Source organism: Prionailurus bengalensis, chromosome F2 (genome assembly GCF_016509475.1).
Source record: "Prionailurus bengalensis isolate Pbe53 chromosome F2, Fcat_Pben_1.1_paternal_pri, whole genome shotgun sequence".
In the NCBI taxonomy this organism is placed as follows: Eukaryota; Metazoa; Chordata; class Mammalia; order Carnivora; family Felidae; genus Prionailurus; species Prionailurus bengalensis.
The window spans coordinates 73,712,371-73,735,965 of NC_057353.1; the positions used below are offsets into that span (position 1 = coordinate 73,712,371).

General features: G+C 38.4%; 1 protein-coding gene across 4 annotated transcripts in view; it reads left to right on the forward strand.

Moving 5' to 3' along the window:
• Nucleotides 1-23,595, forward strand: part of EFR3A (EFR3 homolog A) — a 107,049-nt gene that overhangs the window by 47,781 nt on the left and 35,673 nt on the right. For all 4 annotated transcript variants that reach the window (XM_043601777.1, XM_043601780.1, XM_043601778.1 and 1 more), the window contains 8 exons: nt 175-296; nt 5,252-5,401; nt 5,962-6,099; nt 9,118-9,196; nt 13,818-13,953; nt 15,881-16,048; nt 20,935-21,049; nt 22,001-22,052. In XM_043601777.1, the coding sequence (XP_043457712.1) occupies nt 175-296; nt 5,252-5,401; nt 5,962-6,099; nt 9,118-9,196; nt 13,818-13,953; nt 15,881-16,048; nt 20,935-21,049; nt 22,001-22,052 (960 nt within the window). The remainder of the gene's footprint in view (nt 1-174; nt 297-5,251; nt 5,402-5,961; nt 6,100-9,117; nt 9,197-13,817; nt 13,954-15,880; nt 16,049-20,934; nt 21,050-22,000; nt 22,053-23,595) is intronic.

The window sequence follows — 23,595 nt, forward strand, 5'->3', positions numbered from 1 at the left end:
ATAATAAAGTTAAAAAAGTTCCTTTTGTATGTATGTGGCACTTGTGATATTTTATATATTTCATTTGCTACTTACTTGGATAGTTCTTGTTAACGTAACAAATCTTGGATGAAAGTAAATGTGTTCCATACTTTCAAAAAGGTGATAACATGTTTATATTGTTTTGTTTTTTAGTTTGTCAAATTTGCAAATATTGAAGAAGACACACCGTCTTATCACCGACGTTACGACTTTTTTGTATCTCGCTTCAGTGCCATGTGTCATTCCTGTCATAGTGACCCAGAAATACGAACAGAGTATGTATTTACTCTGGGACACAGGGAGCGGTTTACTGATGAGTACTGTGTTTGTATATTTCATAATGATTACCAAAGGAAGTGGGAAAATACTATACATGCTTTTTTCCTAAAATAGGACTTTCTGTGGCTGTTTGAAGGATTGGGTGGAAAGAGTGGTTTCTCAACTTAGAGTAAACTTCGGAGTCTTCCCTGTCACCTGGAATGCCCTTTCCCCCCTCCCCTGCCATCCCGTCATCATTTCTTGTTCCTTTTGCTCTAATCAAACCAGTGGTGTCTTTGCTGTTCTTGAACACATCGGGCGCAGTTCTCCTTCAGGGCCTTTGGACTAAATGGTCTCTGCCTCGAATGATACCCTGGCTACCCATGGGCTGTCCGCCCTCCTTTGCTCAGCTTCCTGCCCACACGTCACCTCCTCAGGAGAGTCCTCCCCTGCTTACCTTTTACTTACTAAATATCAACCCTCCCATCCCGTTCCCACTTCCTCTTTTATCTTCTTCTCATCTCGGTTTCTGTTCCTCCATAGAGTATGAATTCCAGGAGGACGGAGTCCTTGCTTTGAGGGCTGTTCTATCACTAGCACTTTGCATAGTGCTGAGCACATAAGGGGCTCTCGATAAGTACTTTTCGAATGAATACATAAGTGAATTGAATGAATGAATGTCTGTTACTGAATGTTGTCAGTCTGAAGTTATCATAACAACCGATTTGGGTATTTTTAAACATTTCTTCTAGATACTTCCTAGTAATCTGGAATCAAATACTTCTCTACAAGCACAGTCTATAGATTGATATTTATGTCGAAATGAGAAGCTTTAAAGTTAATAATTATAATCAAAATGACCTTGGTAAATACATAAAGTAGTTTGAGCTTTACCATACTACACTGATACAGACTAACCCGAATTCAGACAGTTATTATAGGCAGTTTATAGTCAAGATTTAGCTCGTTTGTAATTTTTACTTTTAAAATGAGGGAATGTGCGAAAATATAAGGAACTAGCTTTTAGTGTGCATGCTATATTGTTTACACAAACCAAAACAAATGTGAGAAGTTATTTTAACTTGGAGAAAGAAAGCTGAGGTGATTTAATAGCTCTTATCAGATACAAACATGCTGTCTGACACACTGTATGTATAATTCTTCCTCAGTTTAGTATTGGCCATTTAGAGTTGCTGCTGTACCTTTATTACGAGTGTAAAGCCTTAGAAAGGTAGAGATAACTGTAATCGTCTTGTTAATTTCCTCTTTCTTCCAACCACAATTAAAATCTTTTTTTTTTTCCTACCTGAAGGACATTTAAAAAGTGTTTTATAAAATTTGTCCCTGGAGCGCCTGGGTGGCTCAGTCGGTTAAGCGTCCGACTTTGGCTCAGGTCATGATCTCACGGTCCGTGAGTTCAAGCCCCGCGTCGGGCTCTGTGCTGACCGCTCAGAGCTTGGACCCTGTTTCAGATTCTGTGTCTCCCTCTCTCTCTGACCCTCCCCCATTCATGCTCTGTTTGTCTCTGTCTCAAAAATAAATAAACGTTAAAAAAAAAAAAATTAAAAAAAAAAAAATCTGTCCCTGTTCTCAGAGACTGACATTAACTTGTTAATGGGGCAAAAAGGTATAGATTGGCTAAAGAAAAGGACACTTTTTTTCAAGATTTTGACCATTTTGTTTTCTTAAAGTAAATTTGCATAATGCAGAATTTTTTTGGTTTGGTATTACAAATATTAGTAACCTCTACACAGACATTTCTCAAATTTTGGTTGAAGTGAATTTTACATATAAACTAGTGTAGGTGAAATGTGTTTGTGATATCCATAATGTTTATGAAAGGGTACATTTAAGAAGTTCAAAAATTTATTATTTATGGTGTCTTATTTTTAAGTATTTACTGCCCCCTAGTGAAAGATTTTGTCTTGTGAACATATTTTCATGTAACATTTTTCTTTAATATTTACAAAAAGAAATTTGAAGTTTTGTAAATACAAGTGAAAAGCCTTGGGGTACATTTTTTTAATTCTGGGTCTTCCGAGAATTGTATGATATTTGAAATTCCGCAGTGACATTCCGTTTGAATGCTGAAACAAATGAGTAAACTAAAATGCTTCTAAGATACTTACAGGGTTTGATTTTTTTTTTTTTGCCACAAGTAAAAGTCCTTTTTACTTTTTTAGGTTTTTTTAAGGCATATTAGTATTCCTATTTAGCTTCTCGCGTAGTTACTTATAATTTCCTTTATTTTTAGCAAAACTGTATCAAATAGAATTCAGGGGGTCTAGAATATGGGGCTAAACACTGTTAGGATTTTCTTAAGATATTTGCCTTGTAGAAATGGTTCCCACCTGTAAAGTTGTACATCATAATCATAAGCTCTAATTTACTGAGCAGCCTTCAGTTAAGGGTGCAATCATCATCATCGTCATCAAAATGATGAACAGTAGTAGGGGCAGCTAACGCTTACCCGGTAACTACTGTGTGCCAATTTACTTAACATTTTATCGGCTAAACACGGTATGTGAATTAACTCATTTAGATCCTTATAACATTCCTGTGCCCCAGGCAAGTTCTATTTTACTGACAGGGAACCTATAAAATTCCTTTAAGGTCATGGCTGGAATATATTGGTTAGGCCAGATCTAGATCCGAATTGGAGGCCAGCTGTGTAGCCGTAGACACCGTCGGTAGTTCACGCCTCCTTTGAATAAGGGCATCACCATCTGCTGGGTCTTGCTGTGTCACGAGGCGCCGACCCACCCTCCTCCTGGCGTCTTGTTTGTTGCTGTGCTCTGTCCCACCTTTGCTCGGTCTTTTCATCAGCCGGGGGGTAGCAGCAGGCACACGAAGCAGACACTGTGGTAGTAATGCTGGGCTTGCCCATTTGTCGTAGCTCTGTAAGAGTCTCTCGAGACTTTGTTTTAGAGAGTGGCATGTATAGGTACAGCTTTGAAATAGGCAAAATCTGTCTTTTTTTTTTAATTAAAAAAATGTTTTATTTATTTTGGGGGCAGAGAGTGAGCAGGAGAGGTGCAGAGAGAGGGGAGTACACAAAATGCGAAGCAGGCTCCAGGCTCCAAGCTGTCAGCACACAGCCCGATGCGGGGCTTGAACTCACAGACCTTGAGATCATGACCTGAGCCAAAGTCGGATGCTCAACTGACTGAGCCACCCAGGCACCCTGGCAAAATCTGTCTTTATGTCTCCTGTTCACTCTCTTACCTGTTCAGTATCCTGTTCTCCATCTGCCATTCCTGAATGCCTGTGTTATATCCCCATGGCTTTGTAAAGCGTGGTCACCCCCTTCCTGGTATCTTTCATTCTTTAAAACCTACAGCTTTTGGAAGACTGCTGACTGAGCTGAATAAATCTCTGTTGATGAGTATTTCCAGTAGTAGCAAAAAAGGAAGTAAATAACAGTCAAACTGGGCCCAAAGGAAGTTGGTTTTGAGCAGTTGGGTGACCAGGTTAGCACTGTTTGTGAGATTTTTCCTCCTCAGCTTTTGTATCCTATTTTTTAGTCATTTTTCTTCTCATTCTTCAATCTAAAGGCTTTTTTTTTTTTTTTAACGTTTATTTGAGACGGAGAGAGTGCAAGCGGGAGAGGGGGTGGAGAGAGAGGGAGAGAGGATCCCAGCAGGCTTCTCTTTTGTCAGCGCAGAGCCCGATGTGGGGCTCCAGCTCACAAATGGTGAGATCATGACCTGAGCCAAACTCAATCTACTGAGTCATCCAGGTGCTCCCAACAGGATTAAAAAAATAAATAATTAAGAGCGAGGAAGAGCTTGAGGAAGTTGAGGGTTGTGGGTGGGGAGGGGAGGGGAAGGGAAGGCAGCCATCTCGCACCGTGCAGGTAGCTCTTAAGTCACCCATGGACGGGTGTGTTTAAAATGGCTGAGCTGTTTGTACTCGTGTCATGATAGCTCTCATGTGTCACAATACCTTTACGGGAACCAGCTTAGTTCTCTATCTCCCTGGACTGCAGGGAGAGGCCCTTTGGGAGAAACCCTGAACAGATCTGAGGAAGCACTGAAAGGTGTTCAGGAAGAGAGAAATCCTGTTTTTACTCAGCTTCCGAGATTTCTAGGCAAAAAAGGAAAAGAATCTAGTTCACATTAGTTTGGATTATTGTTGTCCCTTAGGAAGGCCTAATGCTTTTTTTTTTTTTTTTTCCAACGTTTATTTATTTTTGGGACAGAGAGAGACAGAGCATGAACGGGGGAGGGGCAGGGAGAGAGGGAGACACAGAATCGGAAACAGGCTCCAGGCTCTGAGCCATCAGCCCAGAGCCTGACGCGGGGCTCGAACTCACGGACCGCTAGATCGTGACCTGGCTGAAGTCAGACACTTAACCGACTGCGCCACCCAGGCGCCCCAAGCCTAATGCTTTTTGATTGCATTCTTTTTTATTGAAAAATAATACATAGACTTGATATTAGTATATCTTATAGTCCCTTTAAACTTTAAGTGCAGATTTTAAAAAGATGTTATTCAAAGTAAATCTGGGGGTGCCTGGCTGGCTCAGTTGTTAGGGCACGAGACTCTTGATCTTGGGGTTGTGAGTTCGAGCCCTGCATTGGGGCTAGACATTACATTAGTAAATTAAAAAAACAAAAAAATAAAGTAAATCTTTTTTGGAACTGCCATACCTCTATCTTAGATTTTTGAGATTTTAATTTTTTAGATTTATTGTATTATTTACATTTTGTTGACTGGAGATAATATTTACTTGGTCTTGATTCTTTTAACTAGACAGCCAGAGCAGACGTATTTAAATAACTTTTTTGGGAGGTGCCTGCAAGGAGCTCCTGCAAGGAGCCTGCTTGGGATTCTCTTTCTCCCTCTCTGCCTCTTCCCCATGCACGCTCGCTCTCTGTCTGTCTCCCTCCCCCTCTCTCAAATAAATAAACTTTAAAATGTTAAAAATAAATCATTTTTTTTCATGACACATTTTTTTTCTCTTTTGTAGAATCCGAATTGCTGGAATCAGGGGTATTCAGGGAGTGGTTCGCAAAACAGTTAATGATGAACTTCGGGCTACCATTTGGGAACCCCAGCACATGGACAAAATTGTTCCATCCCTGTTATTTAACATGCAGAAGATAGAAGAGGTTGACAGGTATTTAATACAGATGTTCAGGTTGAGGGTGTGTTACTTTTGTACGTGTGCATGTGTGCTTGCTTGCCCGATAAGAAAGTTGTGTCCTTAGTGTTACATAAAGAGTGGTCTCATAAATGTGAGGGAGTTGAATATGTGCTCCTTTGAAAAATTACTCATCTTCAGTGATCACATTAGGCTTAGTGGACCACAGATTATTACTCATACACTTAAGGTTTTATTTCTTTTAGAATAAATTTACACTTGCTGCTTATTATTGAGCATCCAGTCGTACTAAAAGCTGCAAGTGTGAGAAGTTCTAGCCGAACATCTGTTATTCTGTAGACCTCCAGGATGCTCTAAGGTGGTTAGATCTAACCAAAATAATAATGGTAATAATAACCGCTATTCACCATTTTAAACAAAAGGTTAGGCTGTGTTTATTTCCTTTATTCTTCTAAGATATTTGGGGATAAGGAGAAAACATTTGCACATTGCCGAGGACTCAAGTCTGTTAGCTGTTACAACTAGTGTCGCAATTCTTGCATACGGTTTTCTTCATTTCTCCTTTTCTCCTCCAGTCGCATAGGCCCTCCTCCTTCTCCTTCTGCTGCTGACAAAGAAGAGAACCCTGCCGTGCTGGCTGAAAACTGCTTCAGGGAGCTGCTGGGTCGAGCGACTTTTGGGAATATGAATAACGCTGTTAGACCAGTTTTTGCGTAAGGAGTTGATATCGTCCTGGTTATTTGTGATCGTGCCATGTCAGTTCTGTGCTAATTCACTTACAGAGGACACATTTTGCTGGCATGAGTGCGTTACTGGTAGAAAGTGTAGCATCGTGGGAGGGGTATAGGCGTGAGTCGGCCGCCGTATTTTTGAGTGCCGTTCCAGCACTGTACCAGCCTTTCCCCTGAAAAATGAAATCCAGTCAGTGCTTGATGTCATATGCATCATTCATTGTGAATTTTTCTCCCAGGCCTTGAGATGCATATGCAGAGTAAAATATTCAGCAGTGTCCAAATGTGATGTACCTCTTTTTAGTAACTTCTGTGGTCATTTTTCCTAGTCCCTGGTTCTGTTTCGTGGCTTGCTTTTTCCCGTGGCTGGATTGCCTTAGTGCACATGCACTTCTCTAAATTTCATCTTACACCTGGTGACTGGTCAGAGCAGGACTATTAAATATCTCATGGGTACTTAGACTCTCCCCCCAGGGAAAATGCATGTGTGAACTTTGAGTTTCTCCACAGAAACATTATCGCTTAGGCCTTGTTGTCAAGCCTTCGTACGGTCATCAGATGATAGATCTACTGTATAATAGGCTGTGTAATTTCTGGCCGTGTTTGCTAGTCTTTTGTTCATCGTTTGCCTCATCCTTTTCCCTTCCCAACTAATAATGTCTTCAGAGACATTATTTGACTACCGATTAGACTATGGTATTAGACTTTATACAGACTACTGGAACATAAGGAATTCTTTATTAAAGGCAAATATTTAGGTTAAAGTTGAGCTTTAGTTAATAAGAGTCTATAAACCATGAAATTGTACTAAAAATCATAGAATCATTAGATTTCCAAAGGGATCTCTGATTCTTCCACTGCCTGAAAAAGAAAAATTGAGATTTTGTGTTTAATGACTCTGTGGACATATGGAAATGCTACTGAGGAAATAATCAAAATGATGTCAGCTGTAACAAAAGGCAGATTTATTGTTCAGTATCCAGACATGCTGATTTAATAACGGAATTCTGGTTTTTATGTTAATACTCTTATTAAGTGAGAGGTAATCTCTAAGGCCTTAAAAATCTAGAGAGTGATTGTAGAAGAAAGAAGCTACTAAATTAACTGTGCTTGAGTCGGGTAACCTGAAGTGGGCTTTATTTTTACTATGTAGAACTTAGTGGACTTAAATCCTGGTCAAATGTTAATTAATTAAGTTTTTAATTAAATGTTAATTATATATTAGCTATTAATTAGCTAATTAAATAGTAAATGCCTAAGATACCATGTATTTGGGGGACTAGATACATAAATAAAACTGTCCTCGTCTTCAGCAAACTTTTTTTTTTAAGTTTGAGAGAGCACTCTCATGCACACGTGTGTGCACAGGGGAGAGGCAGAGAATCTTTTTTTTTTTTTTTTTTCTTTAAATGTTTATTTTTGAGAAAGAGAGAGAGAGTGCACGCGAGTGGGAGAGGGGCAGAGAGAGGGAGGGAGACACAGAATCCGAAGCAGGCTCCAGGCTCCCAGCTGTCAGCACAGAGCCCTATGTGAGGCCCAAACCCAGAAACCTCAAGATCATGACCTGAGCCGTAGTTGTTTTAGGTCTTCTCCCTTTTTACTTCCTGGCTCCTGAGCTCTCTAACGCATCATTCATTCCTTTGCTTCCCTGTGCTGTGTTCTAAGGTACTTTTCCAGATTTACTCATGAATTCTCTCTTCCTGCCTAATTTGCTGTTTAAACTGGTATTTAGTTTCTAGTTTGGCCCTGTATCTTTTATAAGTGAATGTTGTATTTGGCTGGTTTTTTTTTTTTTCAAATCTGCCTGTCATCTTTGGTAGAGTTTTATTCAGTTGTCAAATTTGTTTTTAATTTTTTTTTTCAACGTTTTTTATTTATTTTTGGGACAGAGAGAGACAGAGCATGAACGGGGGAGGGTCAGAGAGAGAGGGAGACACAGAATCGGAAGCAGGCTCCAGGCTCCGAGCCATCAGCCCAGAGCCTGACGCGGGGCTCGAACTCACGACCGCGAGATCGTGACCTGGCTGAAGTCGGACGCTTAACCGACTGCGCCACCCAGGCGCCCCCAGTTGTCAAATTTTTATCACCTTTTTTTTTTTTTTTTAATCTTTAAACCTAAAAGTGAACTTATTTTAAATTTTGAATCCATTAATTCCAGTGATACCTCCAGTCCTCAAAGATGAGACTCTGCCTCTCCTTCAAAGTGGCTCTTTAAATCCTAAGTTTGAGCTCACATTCAACGTAACTTTTATTTGTGGGACTTCTTTGAAGCCTGGATTTGTGGTGTTTCCTCCATAAGAGGCTTTATTTTGCTTCTGCTGAAGGCACAGGCACAGGTGTTCTGCAGGCATCACTTTGAACTACATCCCTCAGTTTTTTGATCCACATGGATATTGTGAATTCTGGTAAATCACAGTGAAAGCCTGAGTACTGGGTGTATGGTTGAATTCTTTGGAGAGAATTCTATGGTTCCCCTCAGAGGCAAGACCAATGCGTGCTAGTTTCTTGATAGTTTTCTACAACAGAAAGTTCCCTGAGGCTGTCATCATTTAGGGGTCCTAAAATGATGCAGGGATTTCTGGTCTAATAGCTGGCCTTTCCTGAGTGGGCCCTAAGCTTGCTCTCCGGTCTCCTGTGTATATAACCCTTTACGTCACTAGCTGTCAGCCACCAGAGATCTGAAGATACGCCTAGGACAGCTGCTGACTTCACTGTAACTTAACCTCTCCAGATGCTTGCCTTCTGCGGGGTTTGAACTGAGGGACTTTCCTTTCTTGCCAGCTCATCTAGGTATTTCAGAGTCATATATTCCAGCCTTTTATTGTTGTTGTTTTATGAAAGGATCTGGCAGTTGGGGAAAATGTATCATGTTTCTGAAAATGGAGACATGAACTTTCTTTTAGATAGTATTCTTATGATAAGCTTTGCATATTGTCAGCTTCTAGAGGAAGAAAGCAGAATCGAAAAAGAAACTCTTAAACTAACTTTCTTTAATTACAGGCATTTAGACCATCACAAACTATGGGATCCCAATGAATTTGCAGTTCACTGCTTTAAAATTATAATGTATTCCATTCAGGTAAGAATTGGTTAAGTATTTATCATATTTATATAAGTAATTTTGTTTTTGTATCGATAAGCATACCATTAGAGGTAGGTATACAGCATGTTCTTAGTTTCGTTTTTTGTCTCATTTTAATTTACCACTTATTTTCTTATTTGTCAAGATGAAAAGATATTTAATAAAAAGTAAAATATCTTGTGATGATGTTTATGGTGCGTATATTTAAATATATTGTGTATTTATGTTTCACTGATAAACTGGTAATGGAATTGAAATTCATTACAGCAGCATATAGCTGGTAATAATCACTAGCATTTATTGAGTTTATACTGTTAGAATAGTGCATGTATCAACTCCTCCAGCCTTTATAGAACCTGACGATGAGACACTCGACTGCCGAGGACCACACCTTAGATTTCCCCAAAACCTGAACAGACCCAGGTAGCTCTTAATTCAAGTGGGGATTTTAAGTCTTTTTTTTTTTTTTTTTTTTTTTTTTTTTACACAATCCACATTTTTTTCTGCTTTAAAAAGTCATCCTTAATTCAAAGGAGATATGGTAGTAAGAAGCAGCATAGCTTTTACTGTAGGTCATACGAATATTTGCATCCTAGATGTGCTCTTTACTGGTTGTGTGAACTTGGGCAAATTATTCGGTCCCTCTGAGTTCTAGGTTTCTCGTTTCTGAAACAAACAAAAATTATATTCAGGCACCGAATAATTCATTTATATTTTAAAATAGAAGTACCATTTGTGAAGTGCTGGCTGTACTGTGTCCCGTGACTCTGCCAGTAACCTATATGCTGTCGTTTGGTCCTCATTTTGTACAGCAGTAGGTATTGTTATTATCCCTCCGCAGATCAGAAAACTAATCTTTCGAGACGTCAGATACCTCGCCCATGGGCACGCAGGTAGACAGTGAGGTCAGGATTGAAACTGTGGCCATTCTGTTCCACAAGTTTTGGTCTAAATCAACCAACCATTAAGTTAAAGTTAGCATTCCAAATGTGAGTTTTCGATAAGTGGTAGTTACAATAAAGCCGGTTCGGATGCGGTAGGATAATTTTAAAAATTTATTTTCTGCTTTTATTGGGTTGTAATTGATATATAACATTGTGTAAGTTTAAGGTGTACAACGTAACGATTGGGTATACGTATATATTGTAAAATGATTACCACAGTAGTTTTTTCAAGACCCATTGCCCCACATAGTGTTTTTTCCATCTTGTGAGAACTTTCTTGTAACATTTTATTATTTTTTTACTTATTTTTTTAAAGTTTATTTATTTTGAGAGAGAGCAGGGGAGGGGCAGAGAGAGAGGGAGAGTGAGGATTCTAAGCAGGCTGTGCACGGTCAGCGCAGAGCCCGATGTGGGGCTTGAACTCACAAACTGTGAAATCATGACCTGAGCTGAAATCAAGAATTGGACGCTTACCCAACTGAGCCACCCAGGCGCCCCTTATCAGAACTTTTGAGATTTTTTTAATGTAATTACTTAGTAGGTTAGAAGTTGATCTGACAATCTGTGGACATAATTAAGACTATTCTCCTGATCTTTTGTAGTCTTGTATTTCTTCATTTGCCCTCCTCGTTCACATTTTGTTATTAAATTGTTTTTTGCAAGAAGTAAATTAATAAAGTGAAAAAAACTTAGGGAATTCGATGAACACTTGCTGATTAAATGTTAAGAAACTGCTGACCCGCAGCATATTTTTGGAAATAGCTTTAAGTATAGCATATGTTTTATGAAGTCCATTAATCAAAAATTAAATGGTCATACCTAGTAGAATGGGAATTTGTTTGATAAAACTATCCTGATATAATTAAAACTTCTGGTAAAGTTGTTTTCATTGCTGTTTACCTTAGAATTGTTTATAGGGATCATTCTTAGGTGACATTTCAAACTCTTTCCGTAAAATATTGAACTAGCTAGTCTGACCAGAGTTCGTATTCTTAAGGGGTTACAATAGACGTAGTTTCAAATCGTTTCACATATAATAGGACATTTGTAGCAAAGGGAGACTATTTAAAGCTCATCTTCTGTTCTAAATTGACTTGTTAAAGGTAATAAGATGTGATTAAGAACCAGGCCCTGAAGTTGGACCAAGATCCACAGCTCGGCCTCCTTAGCGTTTCTGTGTGACCTGCTTCACTCGCGCCATGAAGTGCACCGAGTGATTGGGGTTGGCTGCTTCCCGGTGTGGATAAAATGTGATAACACGTATCCGGTGTTTAGAACAGTGCCTGGCACCTGCTTCTGAATCAAGTGTTTTCTGTTGTCATTATTGTTATGCTTAACCTTGTAATAATATGTGATCCCAGGAGTCACCAATTAAACGGTGGTAGTGGCTAGATTGAGCACATTTCCTGTGATAGACGCAATTTTAGGTTCTTTACACAAACAAACTCATTTAAGTGCCACAACAATCCTATGAAATAACTGTTTTTATTTTCTAAATATTGTAGGTGAGGAAAACTGAGGTACGGAGAGGTGAAGTAGTCCTCTCTCTTTTTTTCTTAAAGTTTATTTACTTTGAGAGAAGGAGCGAGCAAGTGTGGGCACACAAGTAGGGGAGGGGCAGAGACGGAGAATCCCAAGCAGGCTCCGCGCTGTCCATGCGTAACCTGCAGCCCGTCACAGGGCTGAATCTCACGAGCGTGAGATCATGACCGGAGCCGAAATCAAGAGTCGGACGCTCACTAGGCCACCCCAGTCCCCGGACGTAGGTGCCCCAAAGTAGTCCTGTCTTAAGTTATAAGCTGTTAAGGTCTAAAGTGATGGAGCCTGAATTTGAATTTGGGCACATCTGACACACTTAACCACTCTATCCTGTTGCTTCTTTTTTTTTTTTTTTTTTTAATTTTTTTTTTTTTCCAACGTTTATTTTATTTTTGGGACAGAGAGAGACAGAACATGAACGGGGGAGGGGCAGAAAGAGAGGGAGACACAGAATCAGAAACAGGCTCCAGGCTCTGAGCCATCAGCCCAGAGCCTGACGCGGGGCTCAAACTCACGGACTGCGAGATCATGACCTGGCTGAAGTCGGACGCTTAACTGACTGTGCCACCCAGGCGCCCCTATCCTGTTGCTTCTTAAAGCTACTCATACATTAATATTGTTTTAAAATTCCCTGTGAGGTGAGCTGTGTGGCAGGCACGCGATAGCCCAGTAAACCAGCGTCAGAAACTTACAACGCGAAGTGTAATCCACCGCATTGCTGTTTGTGCTCCTTTTCCAAGGTGGTGTTCGCAAGCGGTTGTGAACAGGTGCTTTGCTTTGCTTTGCTTAGAATAGCCCTGCTTTATGTGGTGATTAATACTCACTCACTCTCTGAAGTGTCCGGGTTTGGACAGATCAAATTGCCATCCTGTTTATAAGACAAACTCTTACTTGAGTGAGTTTCATGCATCAGAAGCACCCAGCTTCCCGTGTGAGAAGTTCACTTTTGTGTTTTGCGTAAGTTTTGGCGTTCCTCTGTTTTAACATAGCAGAAAGTAAAGGTGAAAATGTTTACCTTGGGTTGTTGTAAAAGTAGATGTGTTGTGACAGAAATGCCAGAAATACTTGGAGACGAATTCGGTTTTATTGATAGAGATGAAGAAGTTTTTTGTTTTTTTTGTTTTTTTTGTTTTTTGCTTTTGAGCAGAGTAGCCATAATGTGGGGCTAACATAATACTGCTTATTAGTGTAAAACCACCCATTCCAAAGGAGGAAAAAAAGCTGACCAGTCTGAAAATTCAGAGAGTGGTGAGGCCTATCAGAAGGCAAACACAGACCAGGAGATTCAGGGCCATAGTCCTTTTTATTTGTTTGTTTTTGTTTTTTTACAACTTGGTGGTAGACCCATTCATGACTCCTGGGTATAGTTAGTAATTTAAAAAAACACAGCTTTGCTACTCTGTTAAACAAACAAAAAAAAAGAAATCGAAGAGTATGTAAACACTTTCTATATATTCTATTTTAGATTTAAGTCCCAGTAGCATTCATTGTGATTGATCAGATTTATCTGTGATAAAATTTCCTTTGTAAGTTATAAATCGCAAAGCTTCTGATATCTCCTGGATTTAAATTTAATCAGGTGTACATTGATAACATTTTCCTTTTGGTACTGGCTTTTGATGAGATGGAAGTTTTGACTGTTTAGCATTAGATATCCATAAGGAGAAATAATATTTATCGAGTTTGGGTAAGAGAAAAGTGCTATAAATGTCATAATCTTGTTTATTTTTAAATACTGTATTTGTTCTATTGTCAAATTATAAGAGTATATAAATGCCTTTGAAATTACAGAGAAGTATGAAGAGAATAAAAACCTCTCATGAATCCTGGCTACTGTTGATATTTAGGTGTATATAATTCTAGTTCTCTATGTATTTTTAAAGAAACATTAAATTTTATTAAGCATAGTATTTTGCAACTTGTTTTTTTCATCCAGGGAATTATAAATATTTTCCGGTATCCCTATTTGTTCTTAAAAAGCATGGTTTTTAATGGCTCCATATTGTTTCGTAACACGAGTCCCAGCCTCCTGTAATTGCACATTTAAGTGTCACATGGTTTTTCACTCTTTGAGAATTCTGCCAGTGTGCGTATAACTGCTCATACGTTTTTGTATACTATCTTGCTTCTTTTAGGCTCAGTATTCTCACCATGTAATTCAGGAAATTCTAGGACACCTTGATGCTCGTAAAAAAGATTCTCCACGGGTCCGAGCAGGTATCATTCAGGTTCTATTAGAGGCTGTTGCCATTGCTGCCAAAGGTTCCATAGGTGAGTGTCCACCAAAAAAACCCACAAAAAACCAAAAAGCTCAAATAAAAAAATTAATGCATTAATCTGTTCCAGAGGTTTTTTTAGTAGGTATAGCAGTGTATGGAAGACTCTTTAAAAATACCTTAATGTGTTTTTTTTTATGTTTTTAAATGTGCTGTAATGTCTCTTGAAATTTTGGGGTCGCATGATTCTCAGACTTCTTTAGTGTACATGCGAGCATTTTCCTCCATATCAGCTTCTCCTTCCCTTCTTCCTTTTTTCTAATAAAGATTTTTGAAAACCAATTATATGTTACACGTTTGGGAGGATCTAGGTTTAAGACACTTATGGTTTACTTGGAGTTAGACAACTCTCTCTAAGGCTATAATTCAAGGCAGAATTTGTTCACATACCGTAAGAAAACCAGAATGCAAACCAGGAATGGAAAACAGGTTGGTAAGAGCAAAATCTTATGTAGCCCGTTTGGCTAGAATGTGTGGTAGCATGGAGGAAGTCACAGAAGTTGCTTTAACGTTGTGGCCAGGTCGTGGACATAATTATACCATTGATTGATACTCTTAAGAGAATTACTGTAATCATCAAAGATATGTAATAGGATAGATCATTCATCTGGCTGCAAAACGTAGGACACTTTGGAAATAACAGGTGGTTGTCATCATTGTAGGCACTAGGGAAAGAACTTGACCTTGGAGGGCAGCACAGGAACGGGAATGTAAACAGGATTCAATAACTGACTGACTACAGGGGTAATAAGGAGAAGGGACAGGTCATGTCATTTGAAGAATGGAAGAGTCCATAGTAGAATTACTGAAGTTAGAAGGAGAATCTGGTTATGGTTTCTTTGCTTCAAAATCAAAGTAGAAATACATTAGCTACTCAAAAACTCTAATGCTCATTCAGTGTCAGCTAGGGAGTGGGCCTTTTGGATATGGACTTTTTATTGCTCATCTTGTAATTTATCTCAAAAAGATGAAAGCAGTCGTTTAACTGGAAAGTTACTTAATTTGAAATATTAAATGAAACATATGTTGACTTATCACATTACTGTCTATTATGTACAAGGTACCATGTGCTAAGCTCTGTACATTTAAAGAAGTATTTGAACATGGCTCCGTGTCCTAGATAGGGAACATTGTAATTAAGAGTTGAAGGTGGACATAAAAACACTGATTAAACTATAGTGTGATAGATGCAGTGACACATATGTGCAGAGTATTTATAGAACTGAAAGCAGAGAGCAAATTTCATTGACTTGAATCTGATGAGTTGGCAAGTTTCTAATAATGGAGGCAAATTCCTTCTTCATCCTCAAAAGTTGCAAAATAAATTTCCAACATTACAGTGGGCTATAGTACCGTAATCCCGTGGATTCTGACACAACAGTTAAGGTAAATATTGTCCTAATACACATTATTTGTCTAGTACACATGATTATATGGATGGAAAGTTTTTGGTAATATTTATACGCGCATACACATTTTGTGTGGTTTGTACCAGAGGTTCAAACGGTGAGTTGCTCAGAGATGCCCAGTAAATGTTTGCTGGAATAACTAGGAAACTTTCTTTTTTTTTTTTTAATTTTTTTTTTTTCAACGTTTATTTATTTTTGGGACAGAGAGAGACAGAGCATGAACGGGCGAGGGGCAGAGAGAGAGGGAGACACAGAATCGGAAGCAGGCTCCAGGCTCCGAGCCATCAGCCCAGAGCCCGACGCGGGGCTCGAACTCACGGACCGCGAGATCGTGACCTGGCTGAAGTCGGACGCTTAACCGACTGCGCCACCCAGGCGCCCCAAGAAACTTTCTTATTTAGGTGTTTCTCATTTAGTTTTTCACTACTCTGGAAATACCACAAAATTTGAGAAATAGGAGAATGGTTTCGAGCACATAATACTGGAAAAGCTCACAGTAGTGTTCATTTCCAGGACCCACGGTGCTGGAAGTCTTTAACACCCTACTGAAGCACCTGCGTCTCAGCGTTGAATTTGAAGCAAATGATTTACAGGGGGGATCTGTAGGCAGTGCCAACTTAAACACCAGTACCAAAGACAATGATGAGAAGATTGTGCAGAATGCTATCATCCAGACAATAGGTGAGTACGTTTCACTTTTCAAAACTATCGTGTAAAATTGTGATTAAGAAAGCTCTCGCTGAGAGTGGTCTCTTACGGTACATTAGTCAAAGGTGGATGAATGGTAGCTTAGACTTTTAAAAAACTTTATATTCAGAAAATAAGCAAACATAAGAATAGGACAAAGAACACTGTATACCCTTTGCTCAGATTCATCTGTTAATATTTTATGCTATTTATTTTACCATTTACTCTCCCTCCCTGCATTTCTCCGTGTGTGCACACATGCGTGTATATGTGCATATATACGTATATGTCCATATACAAATATAGACATGTAGAGAGGTAGGTACGTACATCCTTGTTTTTTTTTTTCTCTAACCCATTAGATATTAAGTGCATATACACTATGGCCTTTTACCACAGAGTATTTTTCCAAAAAATAAGATATTTTTCTTATATAACCAGAGTACAGTTATTAACGTCAATAAATTTAACATTGGCACAGTACTATAATCAAACTTCTATATTTCAGTTTTGTCATTTGACCTAATGTCCTTCAGAGCATGTTTTTCCTTAGGTCTAGGATTCAGCCTAGGATCATAAATTGCATTTATTTGTAATATTTCTTTAGTTCCTTTAGCCTGGAACTTTTCATTTATGAAATGTGACTTTTAACTGTACACCACCCCCTTTGTAAAAAGAAAAAAAGAATTTCCCATTCGGGTTTGTCCAGTGTTTGCCCATGGTTAAGTTTGTCTGTGCATTCCTGGTTGGATGCTCCATAAGAGAGAAAGTTCTTCTCAGAATGTTACATACAGAGGTGCACAGTGTGCTTTTGCTAGTCATTGGTGATGTTCGTTTTGATCACTCAAAGTGTTCTGTCTCTCTGCTCTACGGTTTCCGTTTTTATCCTTGCAAATAATAAACGGTCTCTGAGCATATACTTTCAGACCATGCAGATGTTCTGCTTTTCACCCAGACCTCCCCCTGAATTTAGTAACCGTTCAACATTCCTACTGAACCAGTCTTTACCATAATGTTGCAAGTGGATGGTCTGTCAGGTGGCACTCTGTGTTCTGTGGTGAGTGGTCCTTTTTTCTCCCCTGTGTATGTAGGTAGGAGTGCAGGTATTTATATCTTTGTTGGTATGAGCTTACGGACTTGTGTTTTCATGCTGCATAATTCATTCTGTATTATCACATCTTGGTGCTGAAGTTGTCCCAGATTTGGCCAATGGGAACTCCCCTCTTTCCAGGTCTTCGTAACGTCCCATTTCTTTTGAGCACCGCCTTACTGGTTTAAGCTGTTAACGACTCATTTTATATTTCTTGCCCCAGCCATGGAATCCATCATTTCTCAAAGAGCTTTGGTTTCTTTTAGTGAGGAATGGTATTAGAAACCAAGATCTCGTACTCACTGACACCCTGGGCTTTAATTTCATATGTCTTTTGTTGTTGTTGTTGTTGTTGTTGTTGTTGTTGTTGTTGTTAAACATGGTTAATGTACAAAGGGTAAAAGAATAAAGAACTTCAAAAAAAACAAAAACCAAAAAACATGGTACACCTGGGTGGCTCAGTTGGTTGAGCATCCGACTTCGGCTCCTCGTGATCTCACAGTTCGTGAGTTCAAGCCCCACATCGGGCTCACTGCTGTCAGCACAGCACAGAGCCTGCTTGAGATCCTCTGTCCCCCTTTCTCTGCCCCTCCCCCACTTGTGCTCTCATAAATAAATAAATAAATAAATAAATAAATAAATAAATAAAACTTTTAAACAGCCATGAGAATTTTTGGGGGGAAATAAATGATTTGACTGTATTTAAATACAAAGTAAAGTAAGCAAATTCCTATTCTACTTTAACCTCCTCCTAATATCTTTAGAATTTCTAGATCACGTTTTAATGTAACTGTGTGATTGCTATAATAATTTCAAAATTGAGTTTTGTTTCTGGGACTTAGCACCTAATTTCTGATGGTTACTAATGGTTTCTGCTAAAAATAGAGTCATATATAAATTTCTTCTGGAGCCCCGGTTGTGCCTTCTTTCTGGGTAATTTCCCTTAGAGTAGGCTACTTATATTTATAATAGTCCTTTGGAATGTTTAATACAAAGTTTATTTTTTTTATTTTATTTCTAAAGTTTTATGGACATGCATATGTGCATTATGGGTCTGCATTCTGCACTTAACTGTTGAGCGTGTATATACACCAGGCCCTGTACTAGGGCTTTGTGATGCATGTGACTCTCCCCTTGTGGATGAACATGGTTTATCTGTTTGGTGTAGTACCTGTTCCACCTAGCTGTGATTTTATCATGTGCGCGGGAATCGTCTTCATGAGGGCAAGGGCCCATGTGTGTCTTATTCAACACACTGACACATAGTAGGTGCTTAAGATTTTGGGGAGTGAAAAGACCAAATAGAATGGAGGCCAGTATTAATTACCATGGCATCTCAATACAGCAGAGACATTCTAGATGTTGCTTAAAGCAATTTGATCAGTATATGGTAAACCTAGCTTTTATGATGACTCTTAAATTTATTTGGCTTGTTTATGGATTTTTATGATCTATTTTTTTTTAACATTTGTTTTTGAGAGAGGGGGGTTGCAGAGTGCGAGCAGGGGAAGGGCAGAGGGACAGAGGGAGACACAGAATCTGAAGCAGGCTCCAGGTTCCGGGCTGTCAGCACAGAGCGCGACGTGGGGCTTGTACTCTGGATCCGTGAGATCGTGACCTGAGCCAGAGTGGATCAGTTACCCGACTGAGTCACCCAGGCGCCCCGGATTTTTTGTGATATTTTAAGATAGTATATCAAATCAATTCTTGTTTTCACAGAATTAATTAAATTGTGACTTCTGACTAATTCACTGTTACTGTTTCACTCTAGAATATTTAATTTATTGTTTTTCAAGTACTTTGTTACAAAATAAATATACAGCAGACACAAGCAATATTTCTGTGATATAGCACATTCAGAATAACATGAAAATTAAAACATGAGAGAAAAGAAATGCAGTGTGGCACGGTGAGTAAGATTTGTATTCAGTCACACTTCTGATTTCCTCAATATTTCTTTGAGAAGTTCTCAGTACTCTGCTACTTATCAGGTCACGTGGATCATGCTGTTGGACTAGGGAGCAGGGCTGCTGTGCCTTTGGCACTTGAAAATGCGAGGTTGTTGTCAGCTCCTTTTTTTTATGGTAATCAAGAGTGCAGCTCCCTGCCATGTTCCTCCTGGGGGCTCCTTAGCACTTCTGCTCCATTCAGATACAAACAGTGGCTACAGAGAATGAGTTCCTTTCGGGACTGTCCTCCCAGTTGAATATGTTGGAGACTTCCTGCCCTTGTGGTAATGACTGGCTTGCTTGCAACAGAAAATCAGTGTCTGTTTTTATACAGTGATTAGGAACATATCTAATTGGGTTCTTGGACCGTTAAAGGACCTTACAGGGAGGGAGGAGAGTGTAATAATAACATGGGCTTTGGAAATGAATAGCCCTCACCCAGGCCTTAATGTTAGGTGTGTAATTTTTTTTTGTTTGAGGGCTTAACCTCTCATTTCCTCATTTCCACGAGAGGCAATGAAGGTTCATAACAGTACCTAGACTCATCAGGTTGTGTGAAGATCCAAATACCTCTTAAATATGTGCTCTTGAAGTATTAGAATGATATACTTTATATAGATTGAGCCGTGTTAAGATTATGAGATTTTTGATTGCTGAAGTGTATGATAATGGGGAAGGACTTTATCCCCAGATCCAATCAGATGATAAATAGAACAGTTTGAGTTTGCATAGTTTGTAAATTCCAGTTATAGAAACTGAAGAGTTAAATTGAGAAACTATTCTTCAAGAAATATTAAAAACAAGAAGGTTTTTGTAATGATTATGTTGCATTTTAAGAACTGAACAAAACTAGCATGATTTGATACCTGTTCTGGTCTTTCAAAGAAACAACAAAGTTTGAAGTTTGAGTAAGTGATAACTAAATGTCTTAAGTCTTTTAAACTAGGAAGTAAACCATTAAAAGCCACAGCAGATAAATTTAAAATATCCACAAGACCTAAGAGTGTATGAGAAAAATGACAAGTAAATAAGTTATTACTATTTTTTTGCATTAGTTGAGTTATACGTATTGAATTAACCCATTGGGTTAAAATGTAAATCTGGTTCTTTGTAATGACATTCTACAACATCTCAGCAATTTTAGGAAGCCAAAGTAGTGACCAAATTTTTTACTTCTTCACCAAAATTACCAAAATTGGCCTAATTACTGGCTTCCTTACCAGAAAAAGAAGTTAGGCTCACAATATGCAAACAAGAATTTCATCAGAAATACTACCAAAGGGTTTTTTTTTTTCGTCCTTTTTCTAAAGGTCCAACTCAAATCGATGATGGTTTGCCACTGTAAACTATATGCAAAAGACTGTCAGACATTTACTGTTTTATCTAAGTATTAGTCTGTACTGCACATCTTCTACTATACATGATTAAGTAATTTTGGACAAAAGAAATTAGAATACCTTTAGAGTTAGGGGCACCTGGGTGGCTCAGTCGATTAAGCGTCCGACTTCAGCTCAGGTCATGATCACATGGTCCGTGACTTCGAGCCCCGTGTCAGGCTCTGTGCTTATAGCTCAGAGCCTGGAGCCTGCTTCAGATTCGGTGTCCCACCCACCCTCGCCCCTCCCCCTCTCGCACTCTGTCTCTGTCTCTGTCTCTCTCTCTCTCAAAAATAAAATTAAAAAATTAAAAAAAAATATTTTTAGTGTTATATGTAACCAAAAGACATTGTTTTACCACATATTGAAAGCTTTGATTAAAAATGTGTTATGATTTTGTATTATGGAAAAATAACCTTTTCAATGTGTAAGATTTATCCTAACTTGATCCTAATATTTTCATAGGATTTTTTGGAAGTAACCTACCAGATTATCAGAGGTCAGAAATCATGATGTTCATTATGGGAAAAGTACCCGTTTTTGGAACATCCACTCACACTTTGGATATCAGTCAACTAGGGTATGATTATGTAGTTTTCCTGTGTTCTCAATGTATAAATTTTAATTTAATCTTGGATTTAATTTCATCGTGATGTTATAAAATGGTTTTTTTTAATCATTAGTAATAAAAATCCTGTGGAAAACATTGTTTTTATGGCACTAGATTGCTAACCAGTTGCATCAACATTGTGTGATTTTAGAATCAGTTTTCAATATATCATACATTCTCAAGTTTTCTATGTCTTATATTGACTAGGTTGAAGGTTTATTTAGCTTGGACATTGTCTATGTACCTATGTGATGTAGGGTAACACTTCAGATTTCCTGTCATAATTTTAAAGATGAATGTCGCTTTTGCCAGAATGTTGACTTATTCCTAGAATTTTAGAACTGAGAGTGATTTTAAAGATCATATGTTTTGGCTTCCTCATTTTATAGTTTGATTTGATTTTACAACATGCTACAGCTTTAGTTTGTAAATATTTGTGTGTTTTTAATTTAATAAAGAAATGATAGTCTCAATTTGATTTATATTTGACATTAATTAGATAACCTTTTCCAGTTGTTAGCTCTTTTTTTGAATCATCTGTCCATTCCTGCTTATGGATACATGTTAAATAGTTACTATGTCAGTTATATTCAAGATTAATACATTCTCCAATTTGTAGCATCTTTTAGCTGGGGTTGTTTCATTGTGGGCTCATATGGTTGAATATCATTACATTATTGGTCTGTTTTCTTTGAGAGCTAGCTAATAGCTTTTTAATTTCTCTTTGAATTTTTGTGTTTGTGTTTTACATAGAACTCTTTAATTTATATGAAATTGACTTGAATATAAAGTGAGCCATGACTTTAGCTAGTATGAAAACAGTCTGTAACCAAAATAGAGTTTTAAAATTAACCAATAAAGGAAATAATGTTAATGTCGATAACTATTAATAAGATAATACCAGTATTTTGTATATCTTAGGGATTTGGGAACCAGGCGGATTCAGATAATGTTGCTGAGATCTTTACTTATGGTAAGGCATTTAAGATAAGTGAAGAATACACTTCCATTATTGCAGAGGTTAAAAGAACAACTTGACGTTATCAACATTTTCTTGTACTGTAAGATACTATCTATTTATGGTTAGTCTTTTCCCTATGGCTTATATTCTTAAATATTTTATTTTATTCCTTTACTGTTTATTCCTCACTTCTATCATCTTATTTTGACCTCCACAATGACAAAACATATAAAGGGTGGAAAGTATTGTGTTTCATACATGAAGATGCTTGGGCCCAGAGGCTTGGAGCTGAAGACTAGAACTCGAATGTGAAACCATGTTCTTGTTACAAATCAGGCCATTTCTTTCGTACACTGACCAAATAATGACTTCTTGTTTGGATAGCAATTCAGCTATAAATAGCTAAAAAGGAAAAGCATACCTAATATGTGAAGTCCTCTGAATATTTTATAGTAATTATTTTCATCTTTGATTTGACTATCTAGAACAAACTAGGAGCTGATTATTTGGAATGTGTGTCCTTTCCAAATCTTTATCTTTAAAGATCTTTAAAATCTGTTTTAGGAAATCTTCATTATACACATGATCCCATTTTTTAAAAGAAATATTTCATACCTAGAGATTAGAAATATCTTTTGTGTTTCATTTTTAATTCTGGTTATTGTGCTTGCCTTACAGAAGTTTTCAAAATATGCCAACATTTATCAGTCCTTTCATATGTTTTGTGCCTTCTTATTTGTATGCTGTTTAAGAACCCTTACCTCCTCGGGGCGCCTGGGTGGCTCAGTCAGTTGGGCGTTCGACTTCAGCTCAGGTCATGATCTCACAGTCCGTGGGTTTGAGCCCTGCATTGGGCTCTGTGCTGACAGCTCAGAGCCTGGAGCCTGCTTTGGATTCTGTGTCTCCCTCTCTCTCTGCCCCTCCCCTGCTCATGCTTTGTCTCTCTGTGTCTCAAAAATAAATAAAAACATTAAAAACATTAAAAAAAAGAACCCTTACCCCCTCTTATGATACTAATGCATTTTGTTTATATTTTCTTATAAAAGTTTCTCAAATTTGGCTTTTTTTTTAAATTTATTTTGAGAGAGAGAGAGAGAGAGAGAAAGTGCATGCTTAAGAGCAAACAGAGGAGGGGCAGAGAAAGAGAGAGAGAATCTCAGGCAGGATCCATGCTGTCAGAGCAAAGCCCAGTGTGGGGCTCAGTCGCACAAACTATGAGATGATGACCTAAACCGAAATCAGAATCAGACACTTAACCACCTGAGCCACCCAGGTGCCCCTAAAATTTAGTTCTCCATAGCTGCATCTTTGAAGTTGATTTTTGTCTGTGATGTGAGACTTGGATATATTTTTAACTTTTCTAGGTGGGTAGCAGTTGTCCTACCAATTTCCTTGCTTACTTATAAAATCACCTCCGTCCGAGGGACACCTGGGTGGCTCAGTCAGTTAAGCCTCTGGCTCCTGATTTCGGCTCAGGTCGTAATCTCACGGTTGGTGAGATCGAGCCCAGTGTTGGCCTCTGAGCTGAGTGTGGAACCTGCTTGGGATTCTCTCT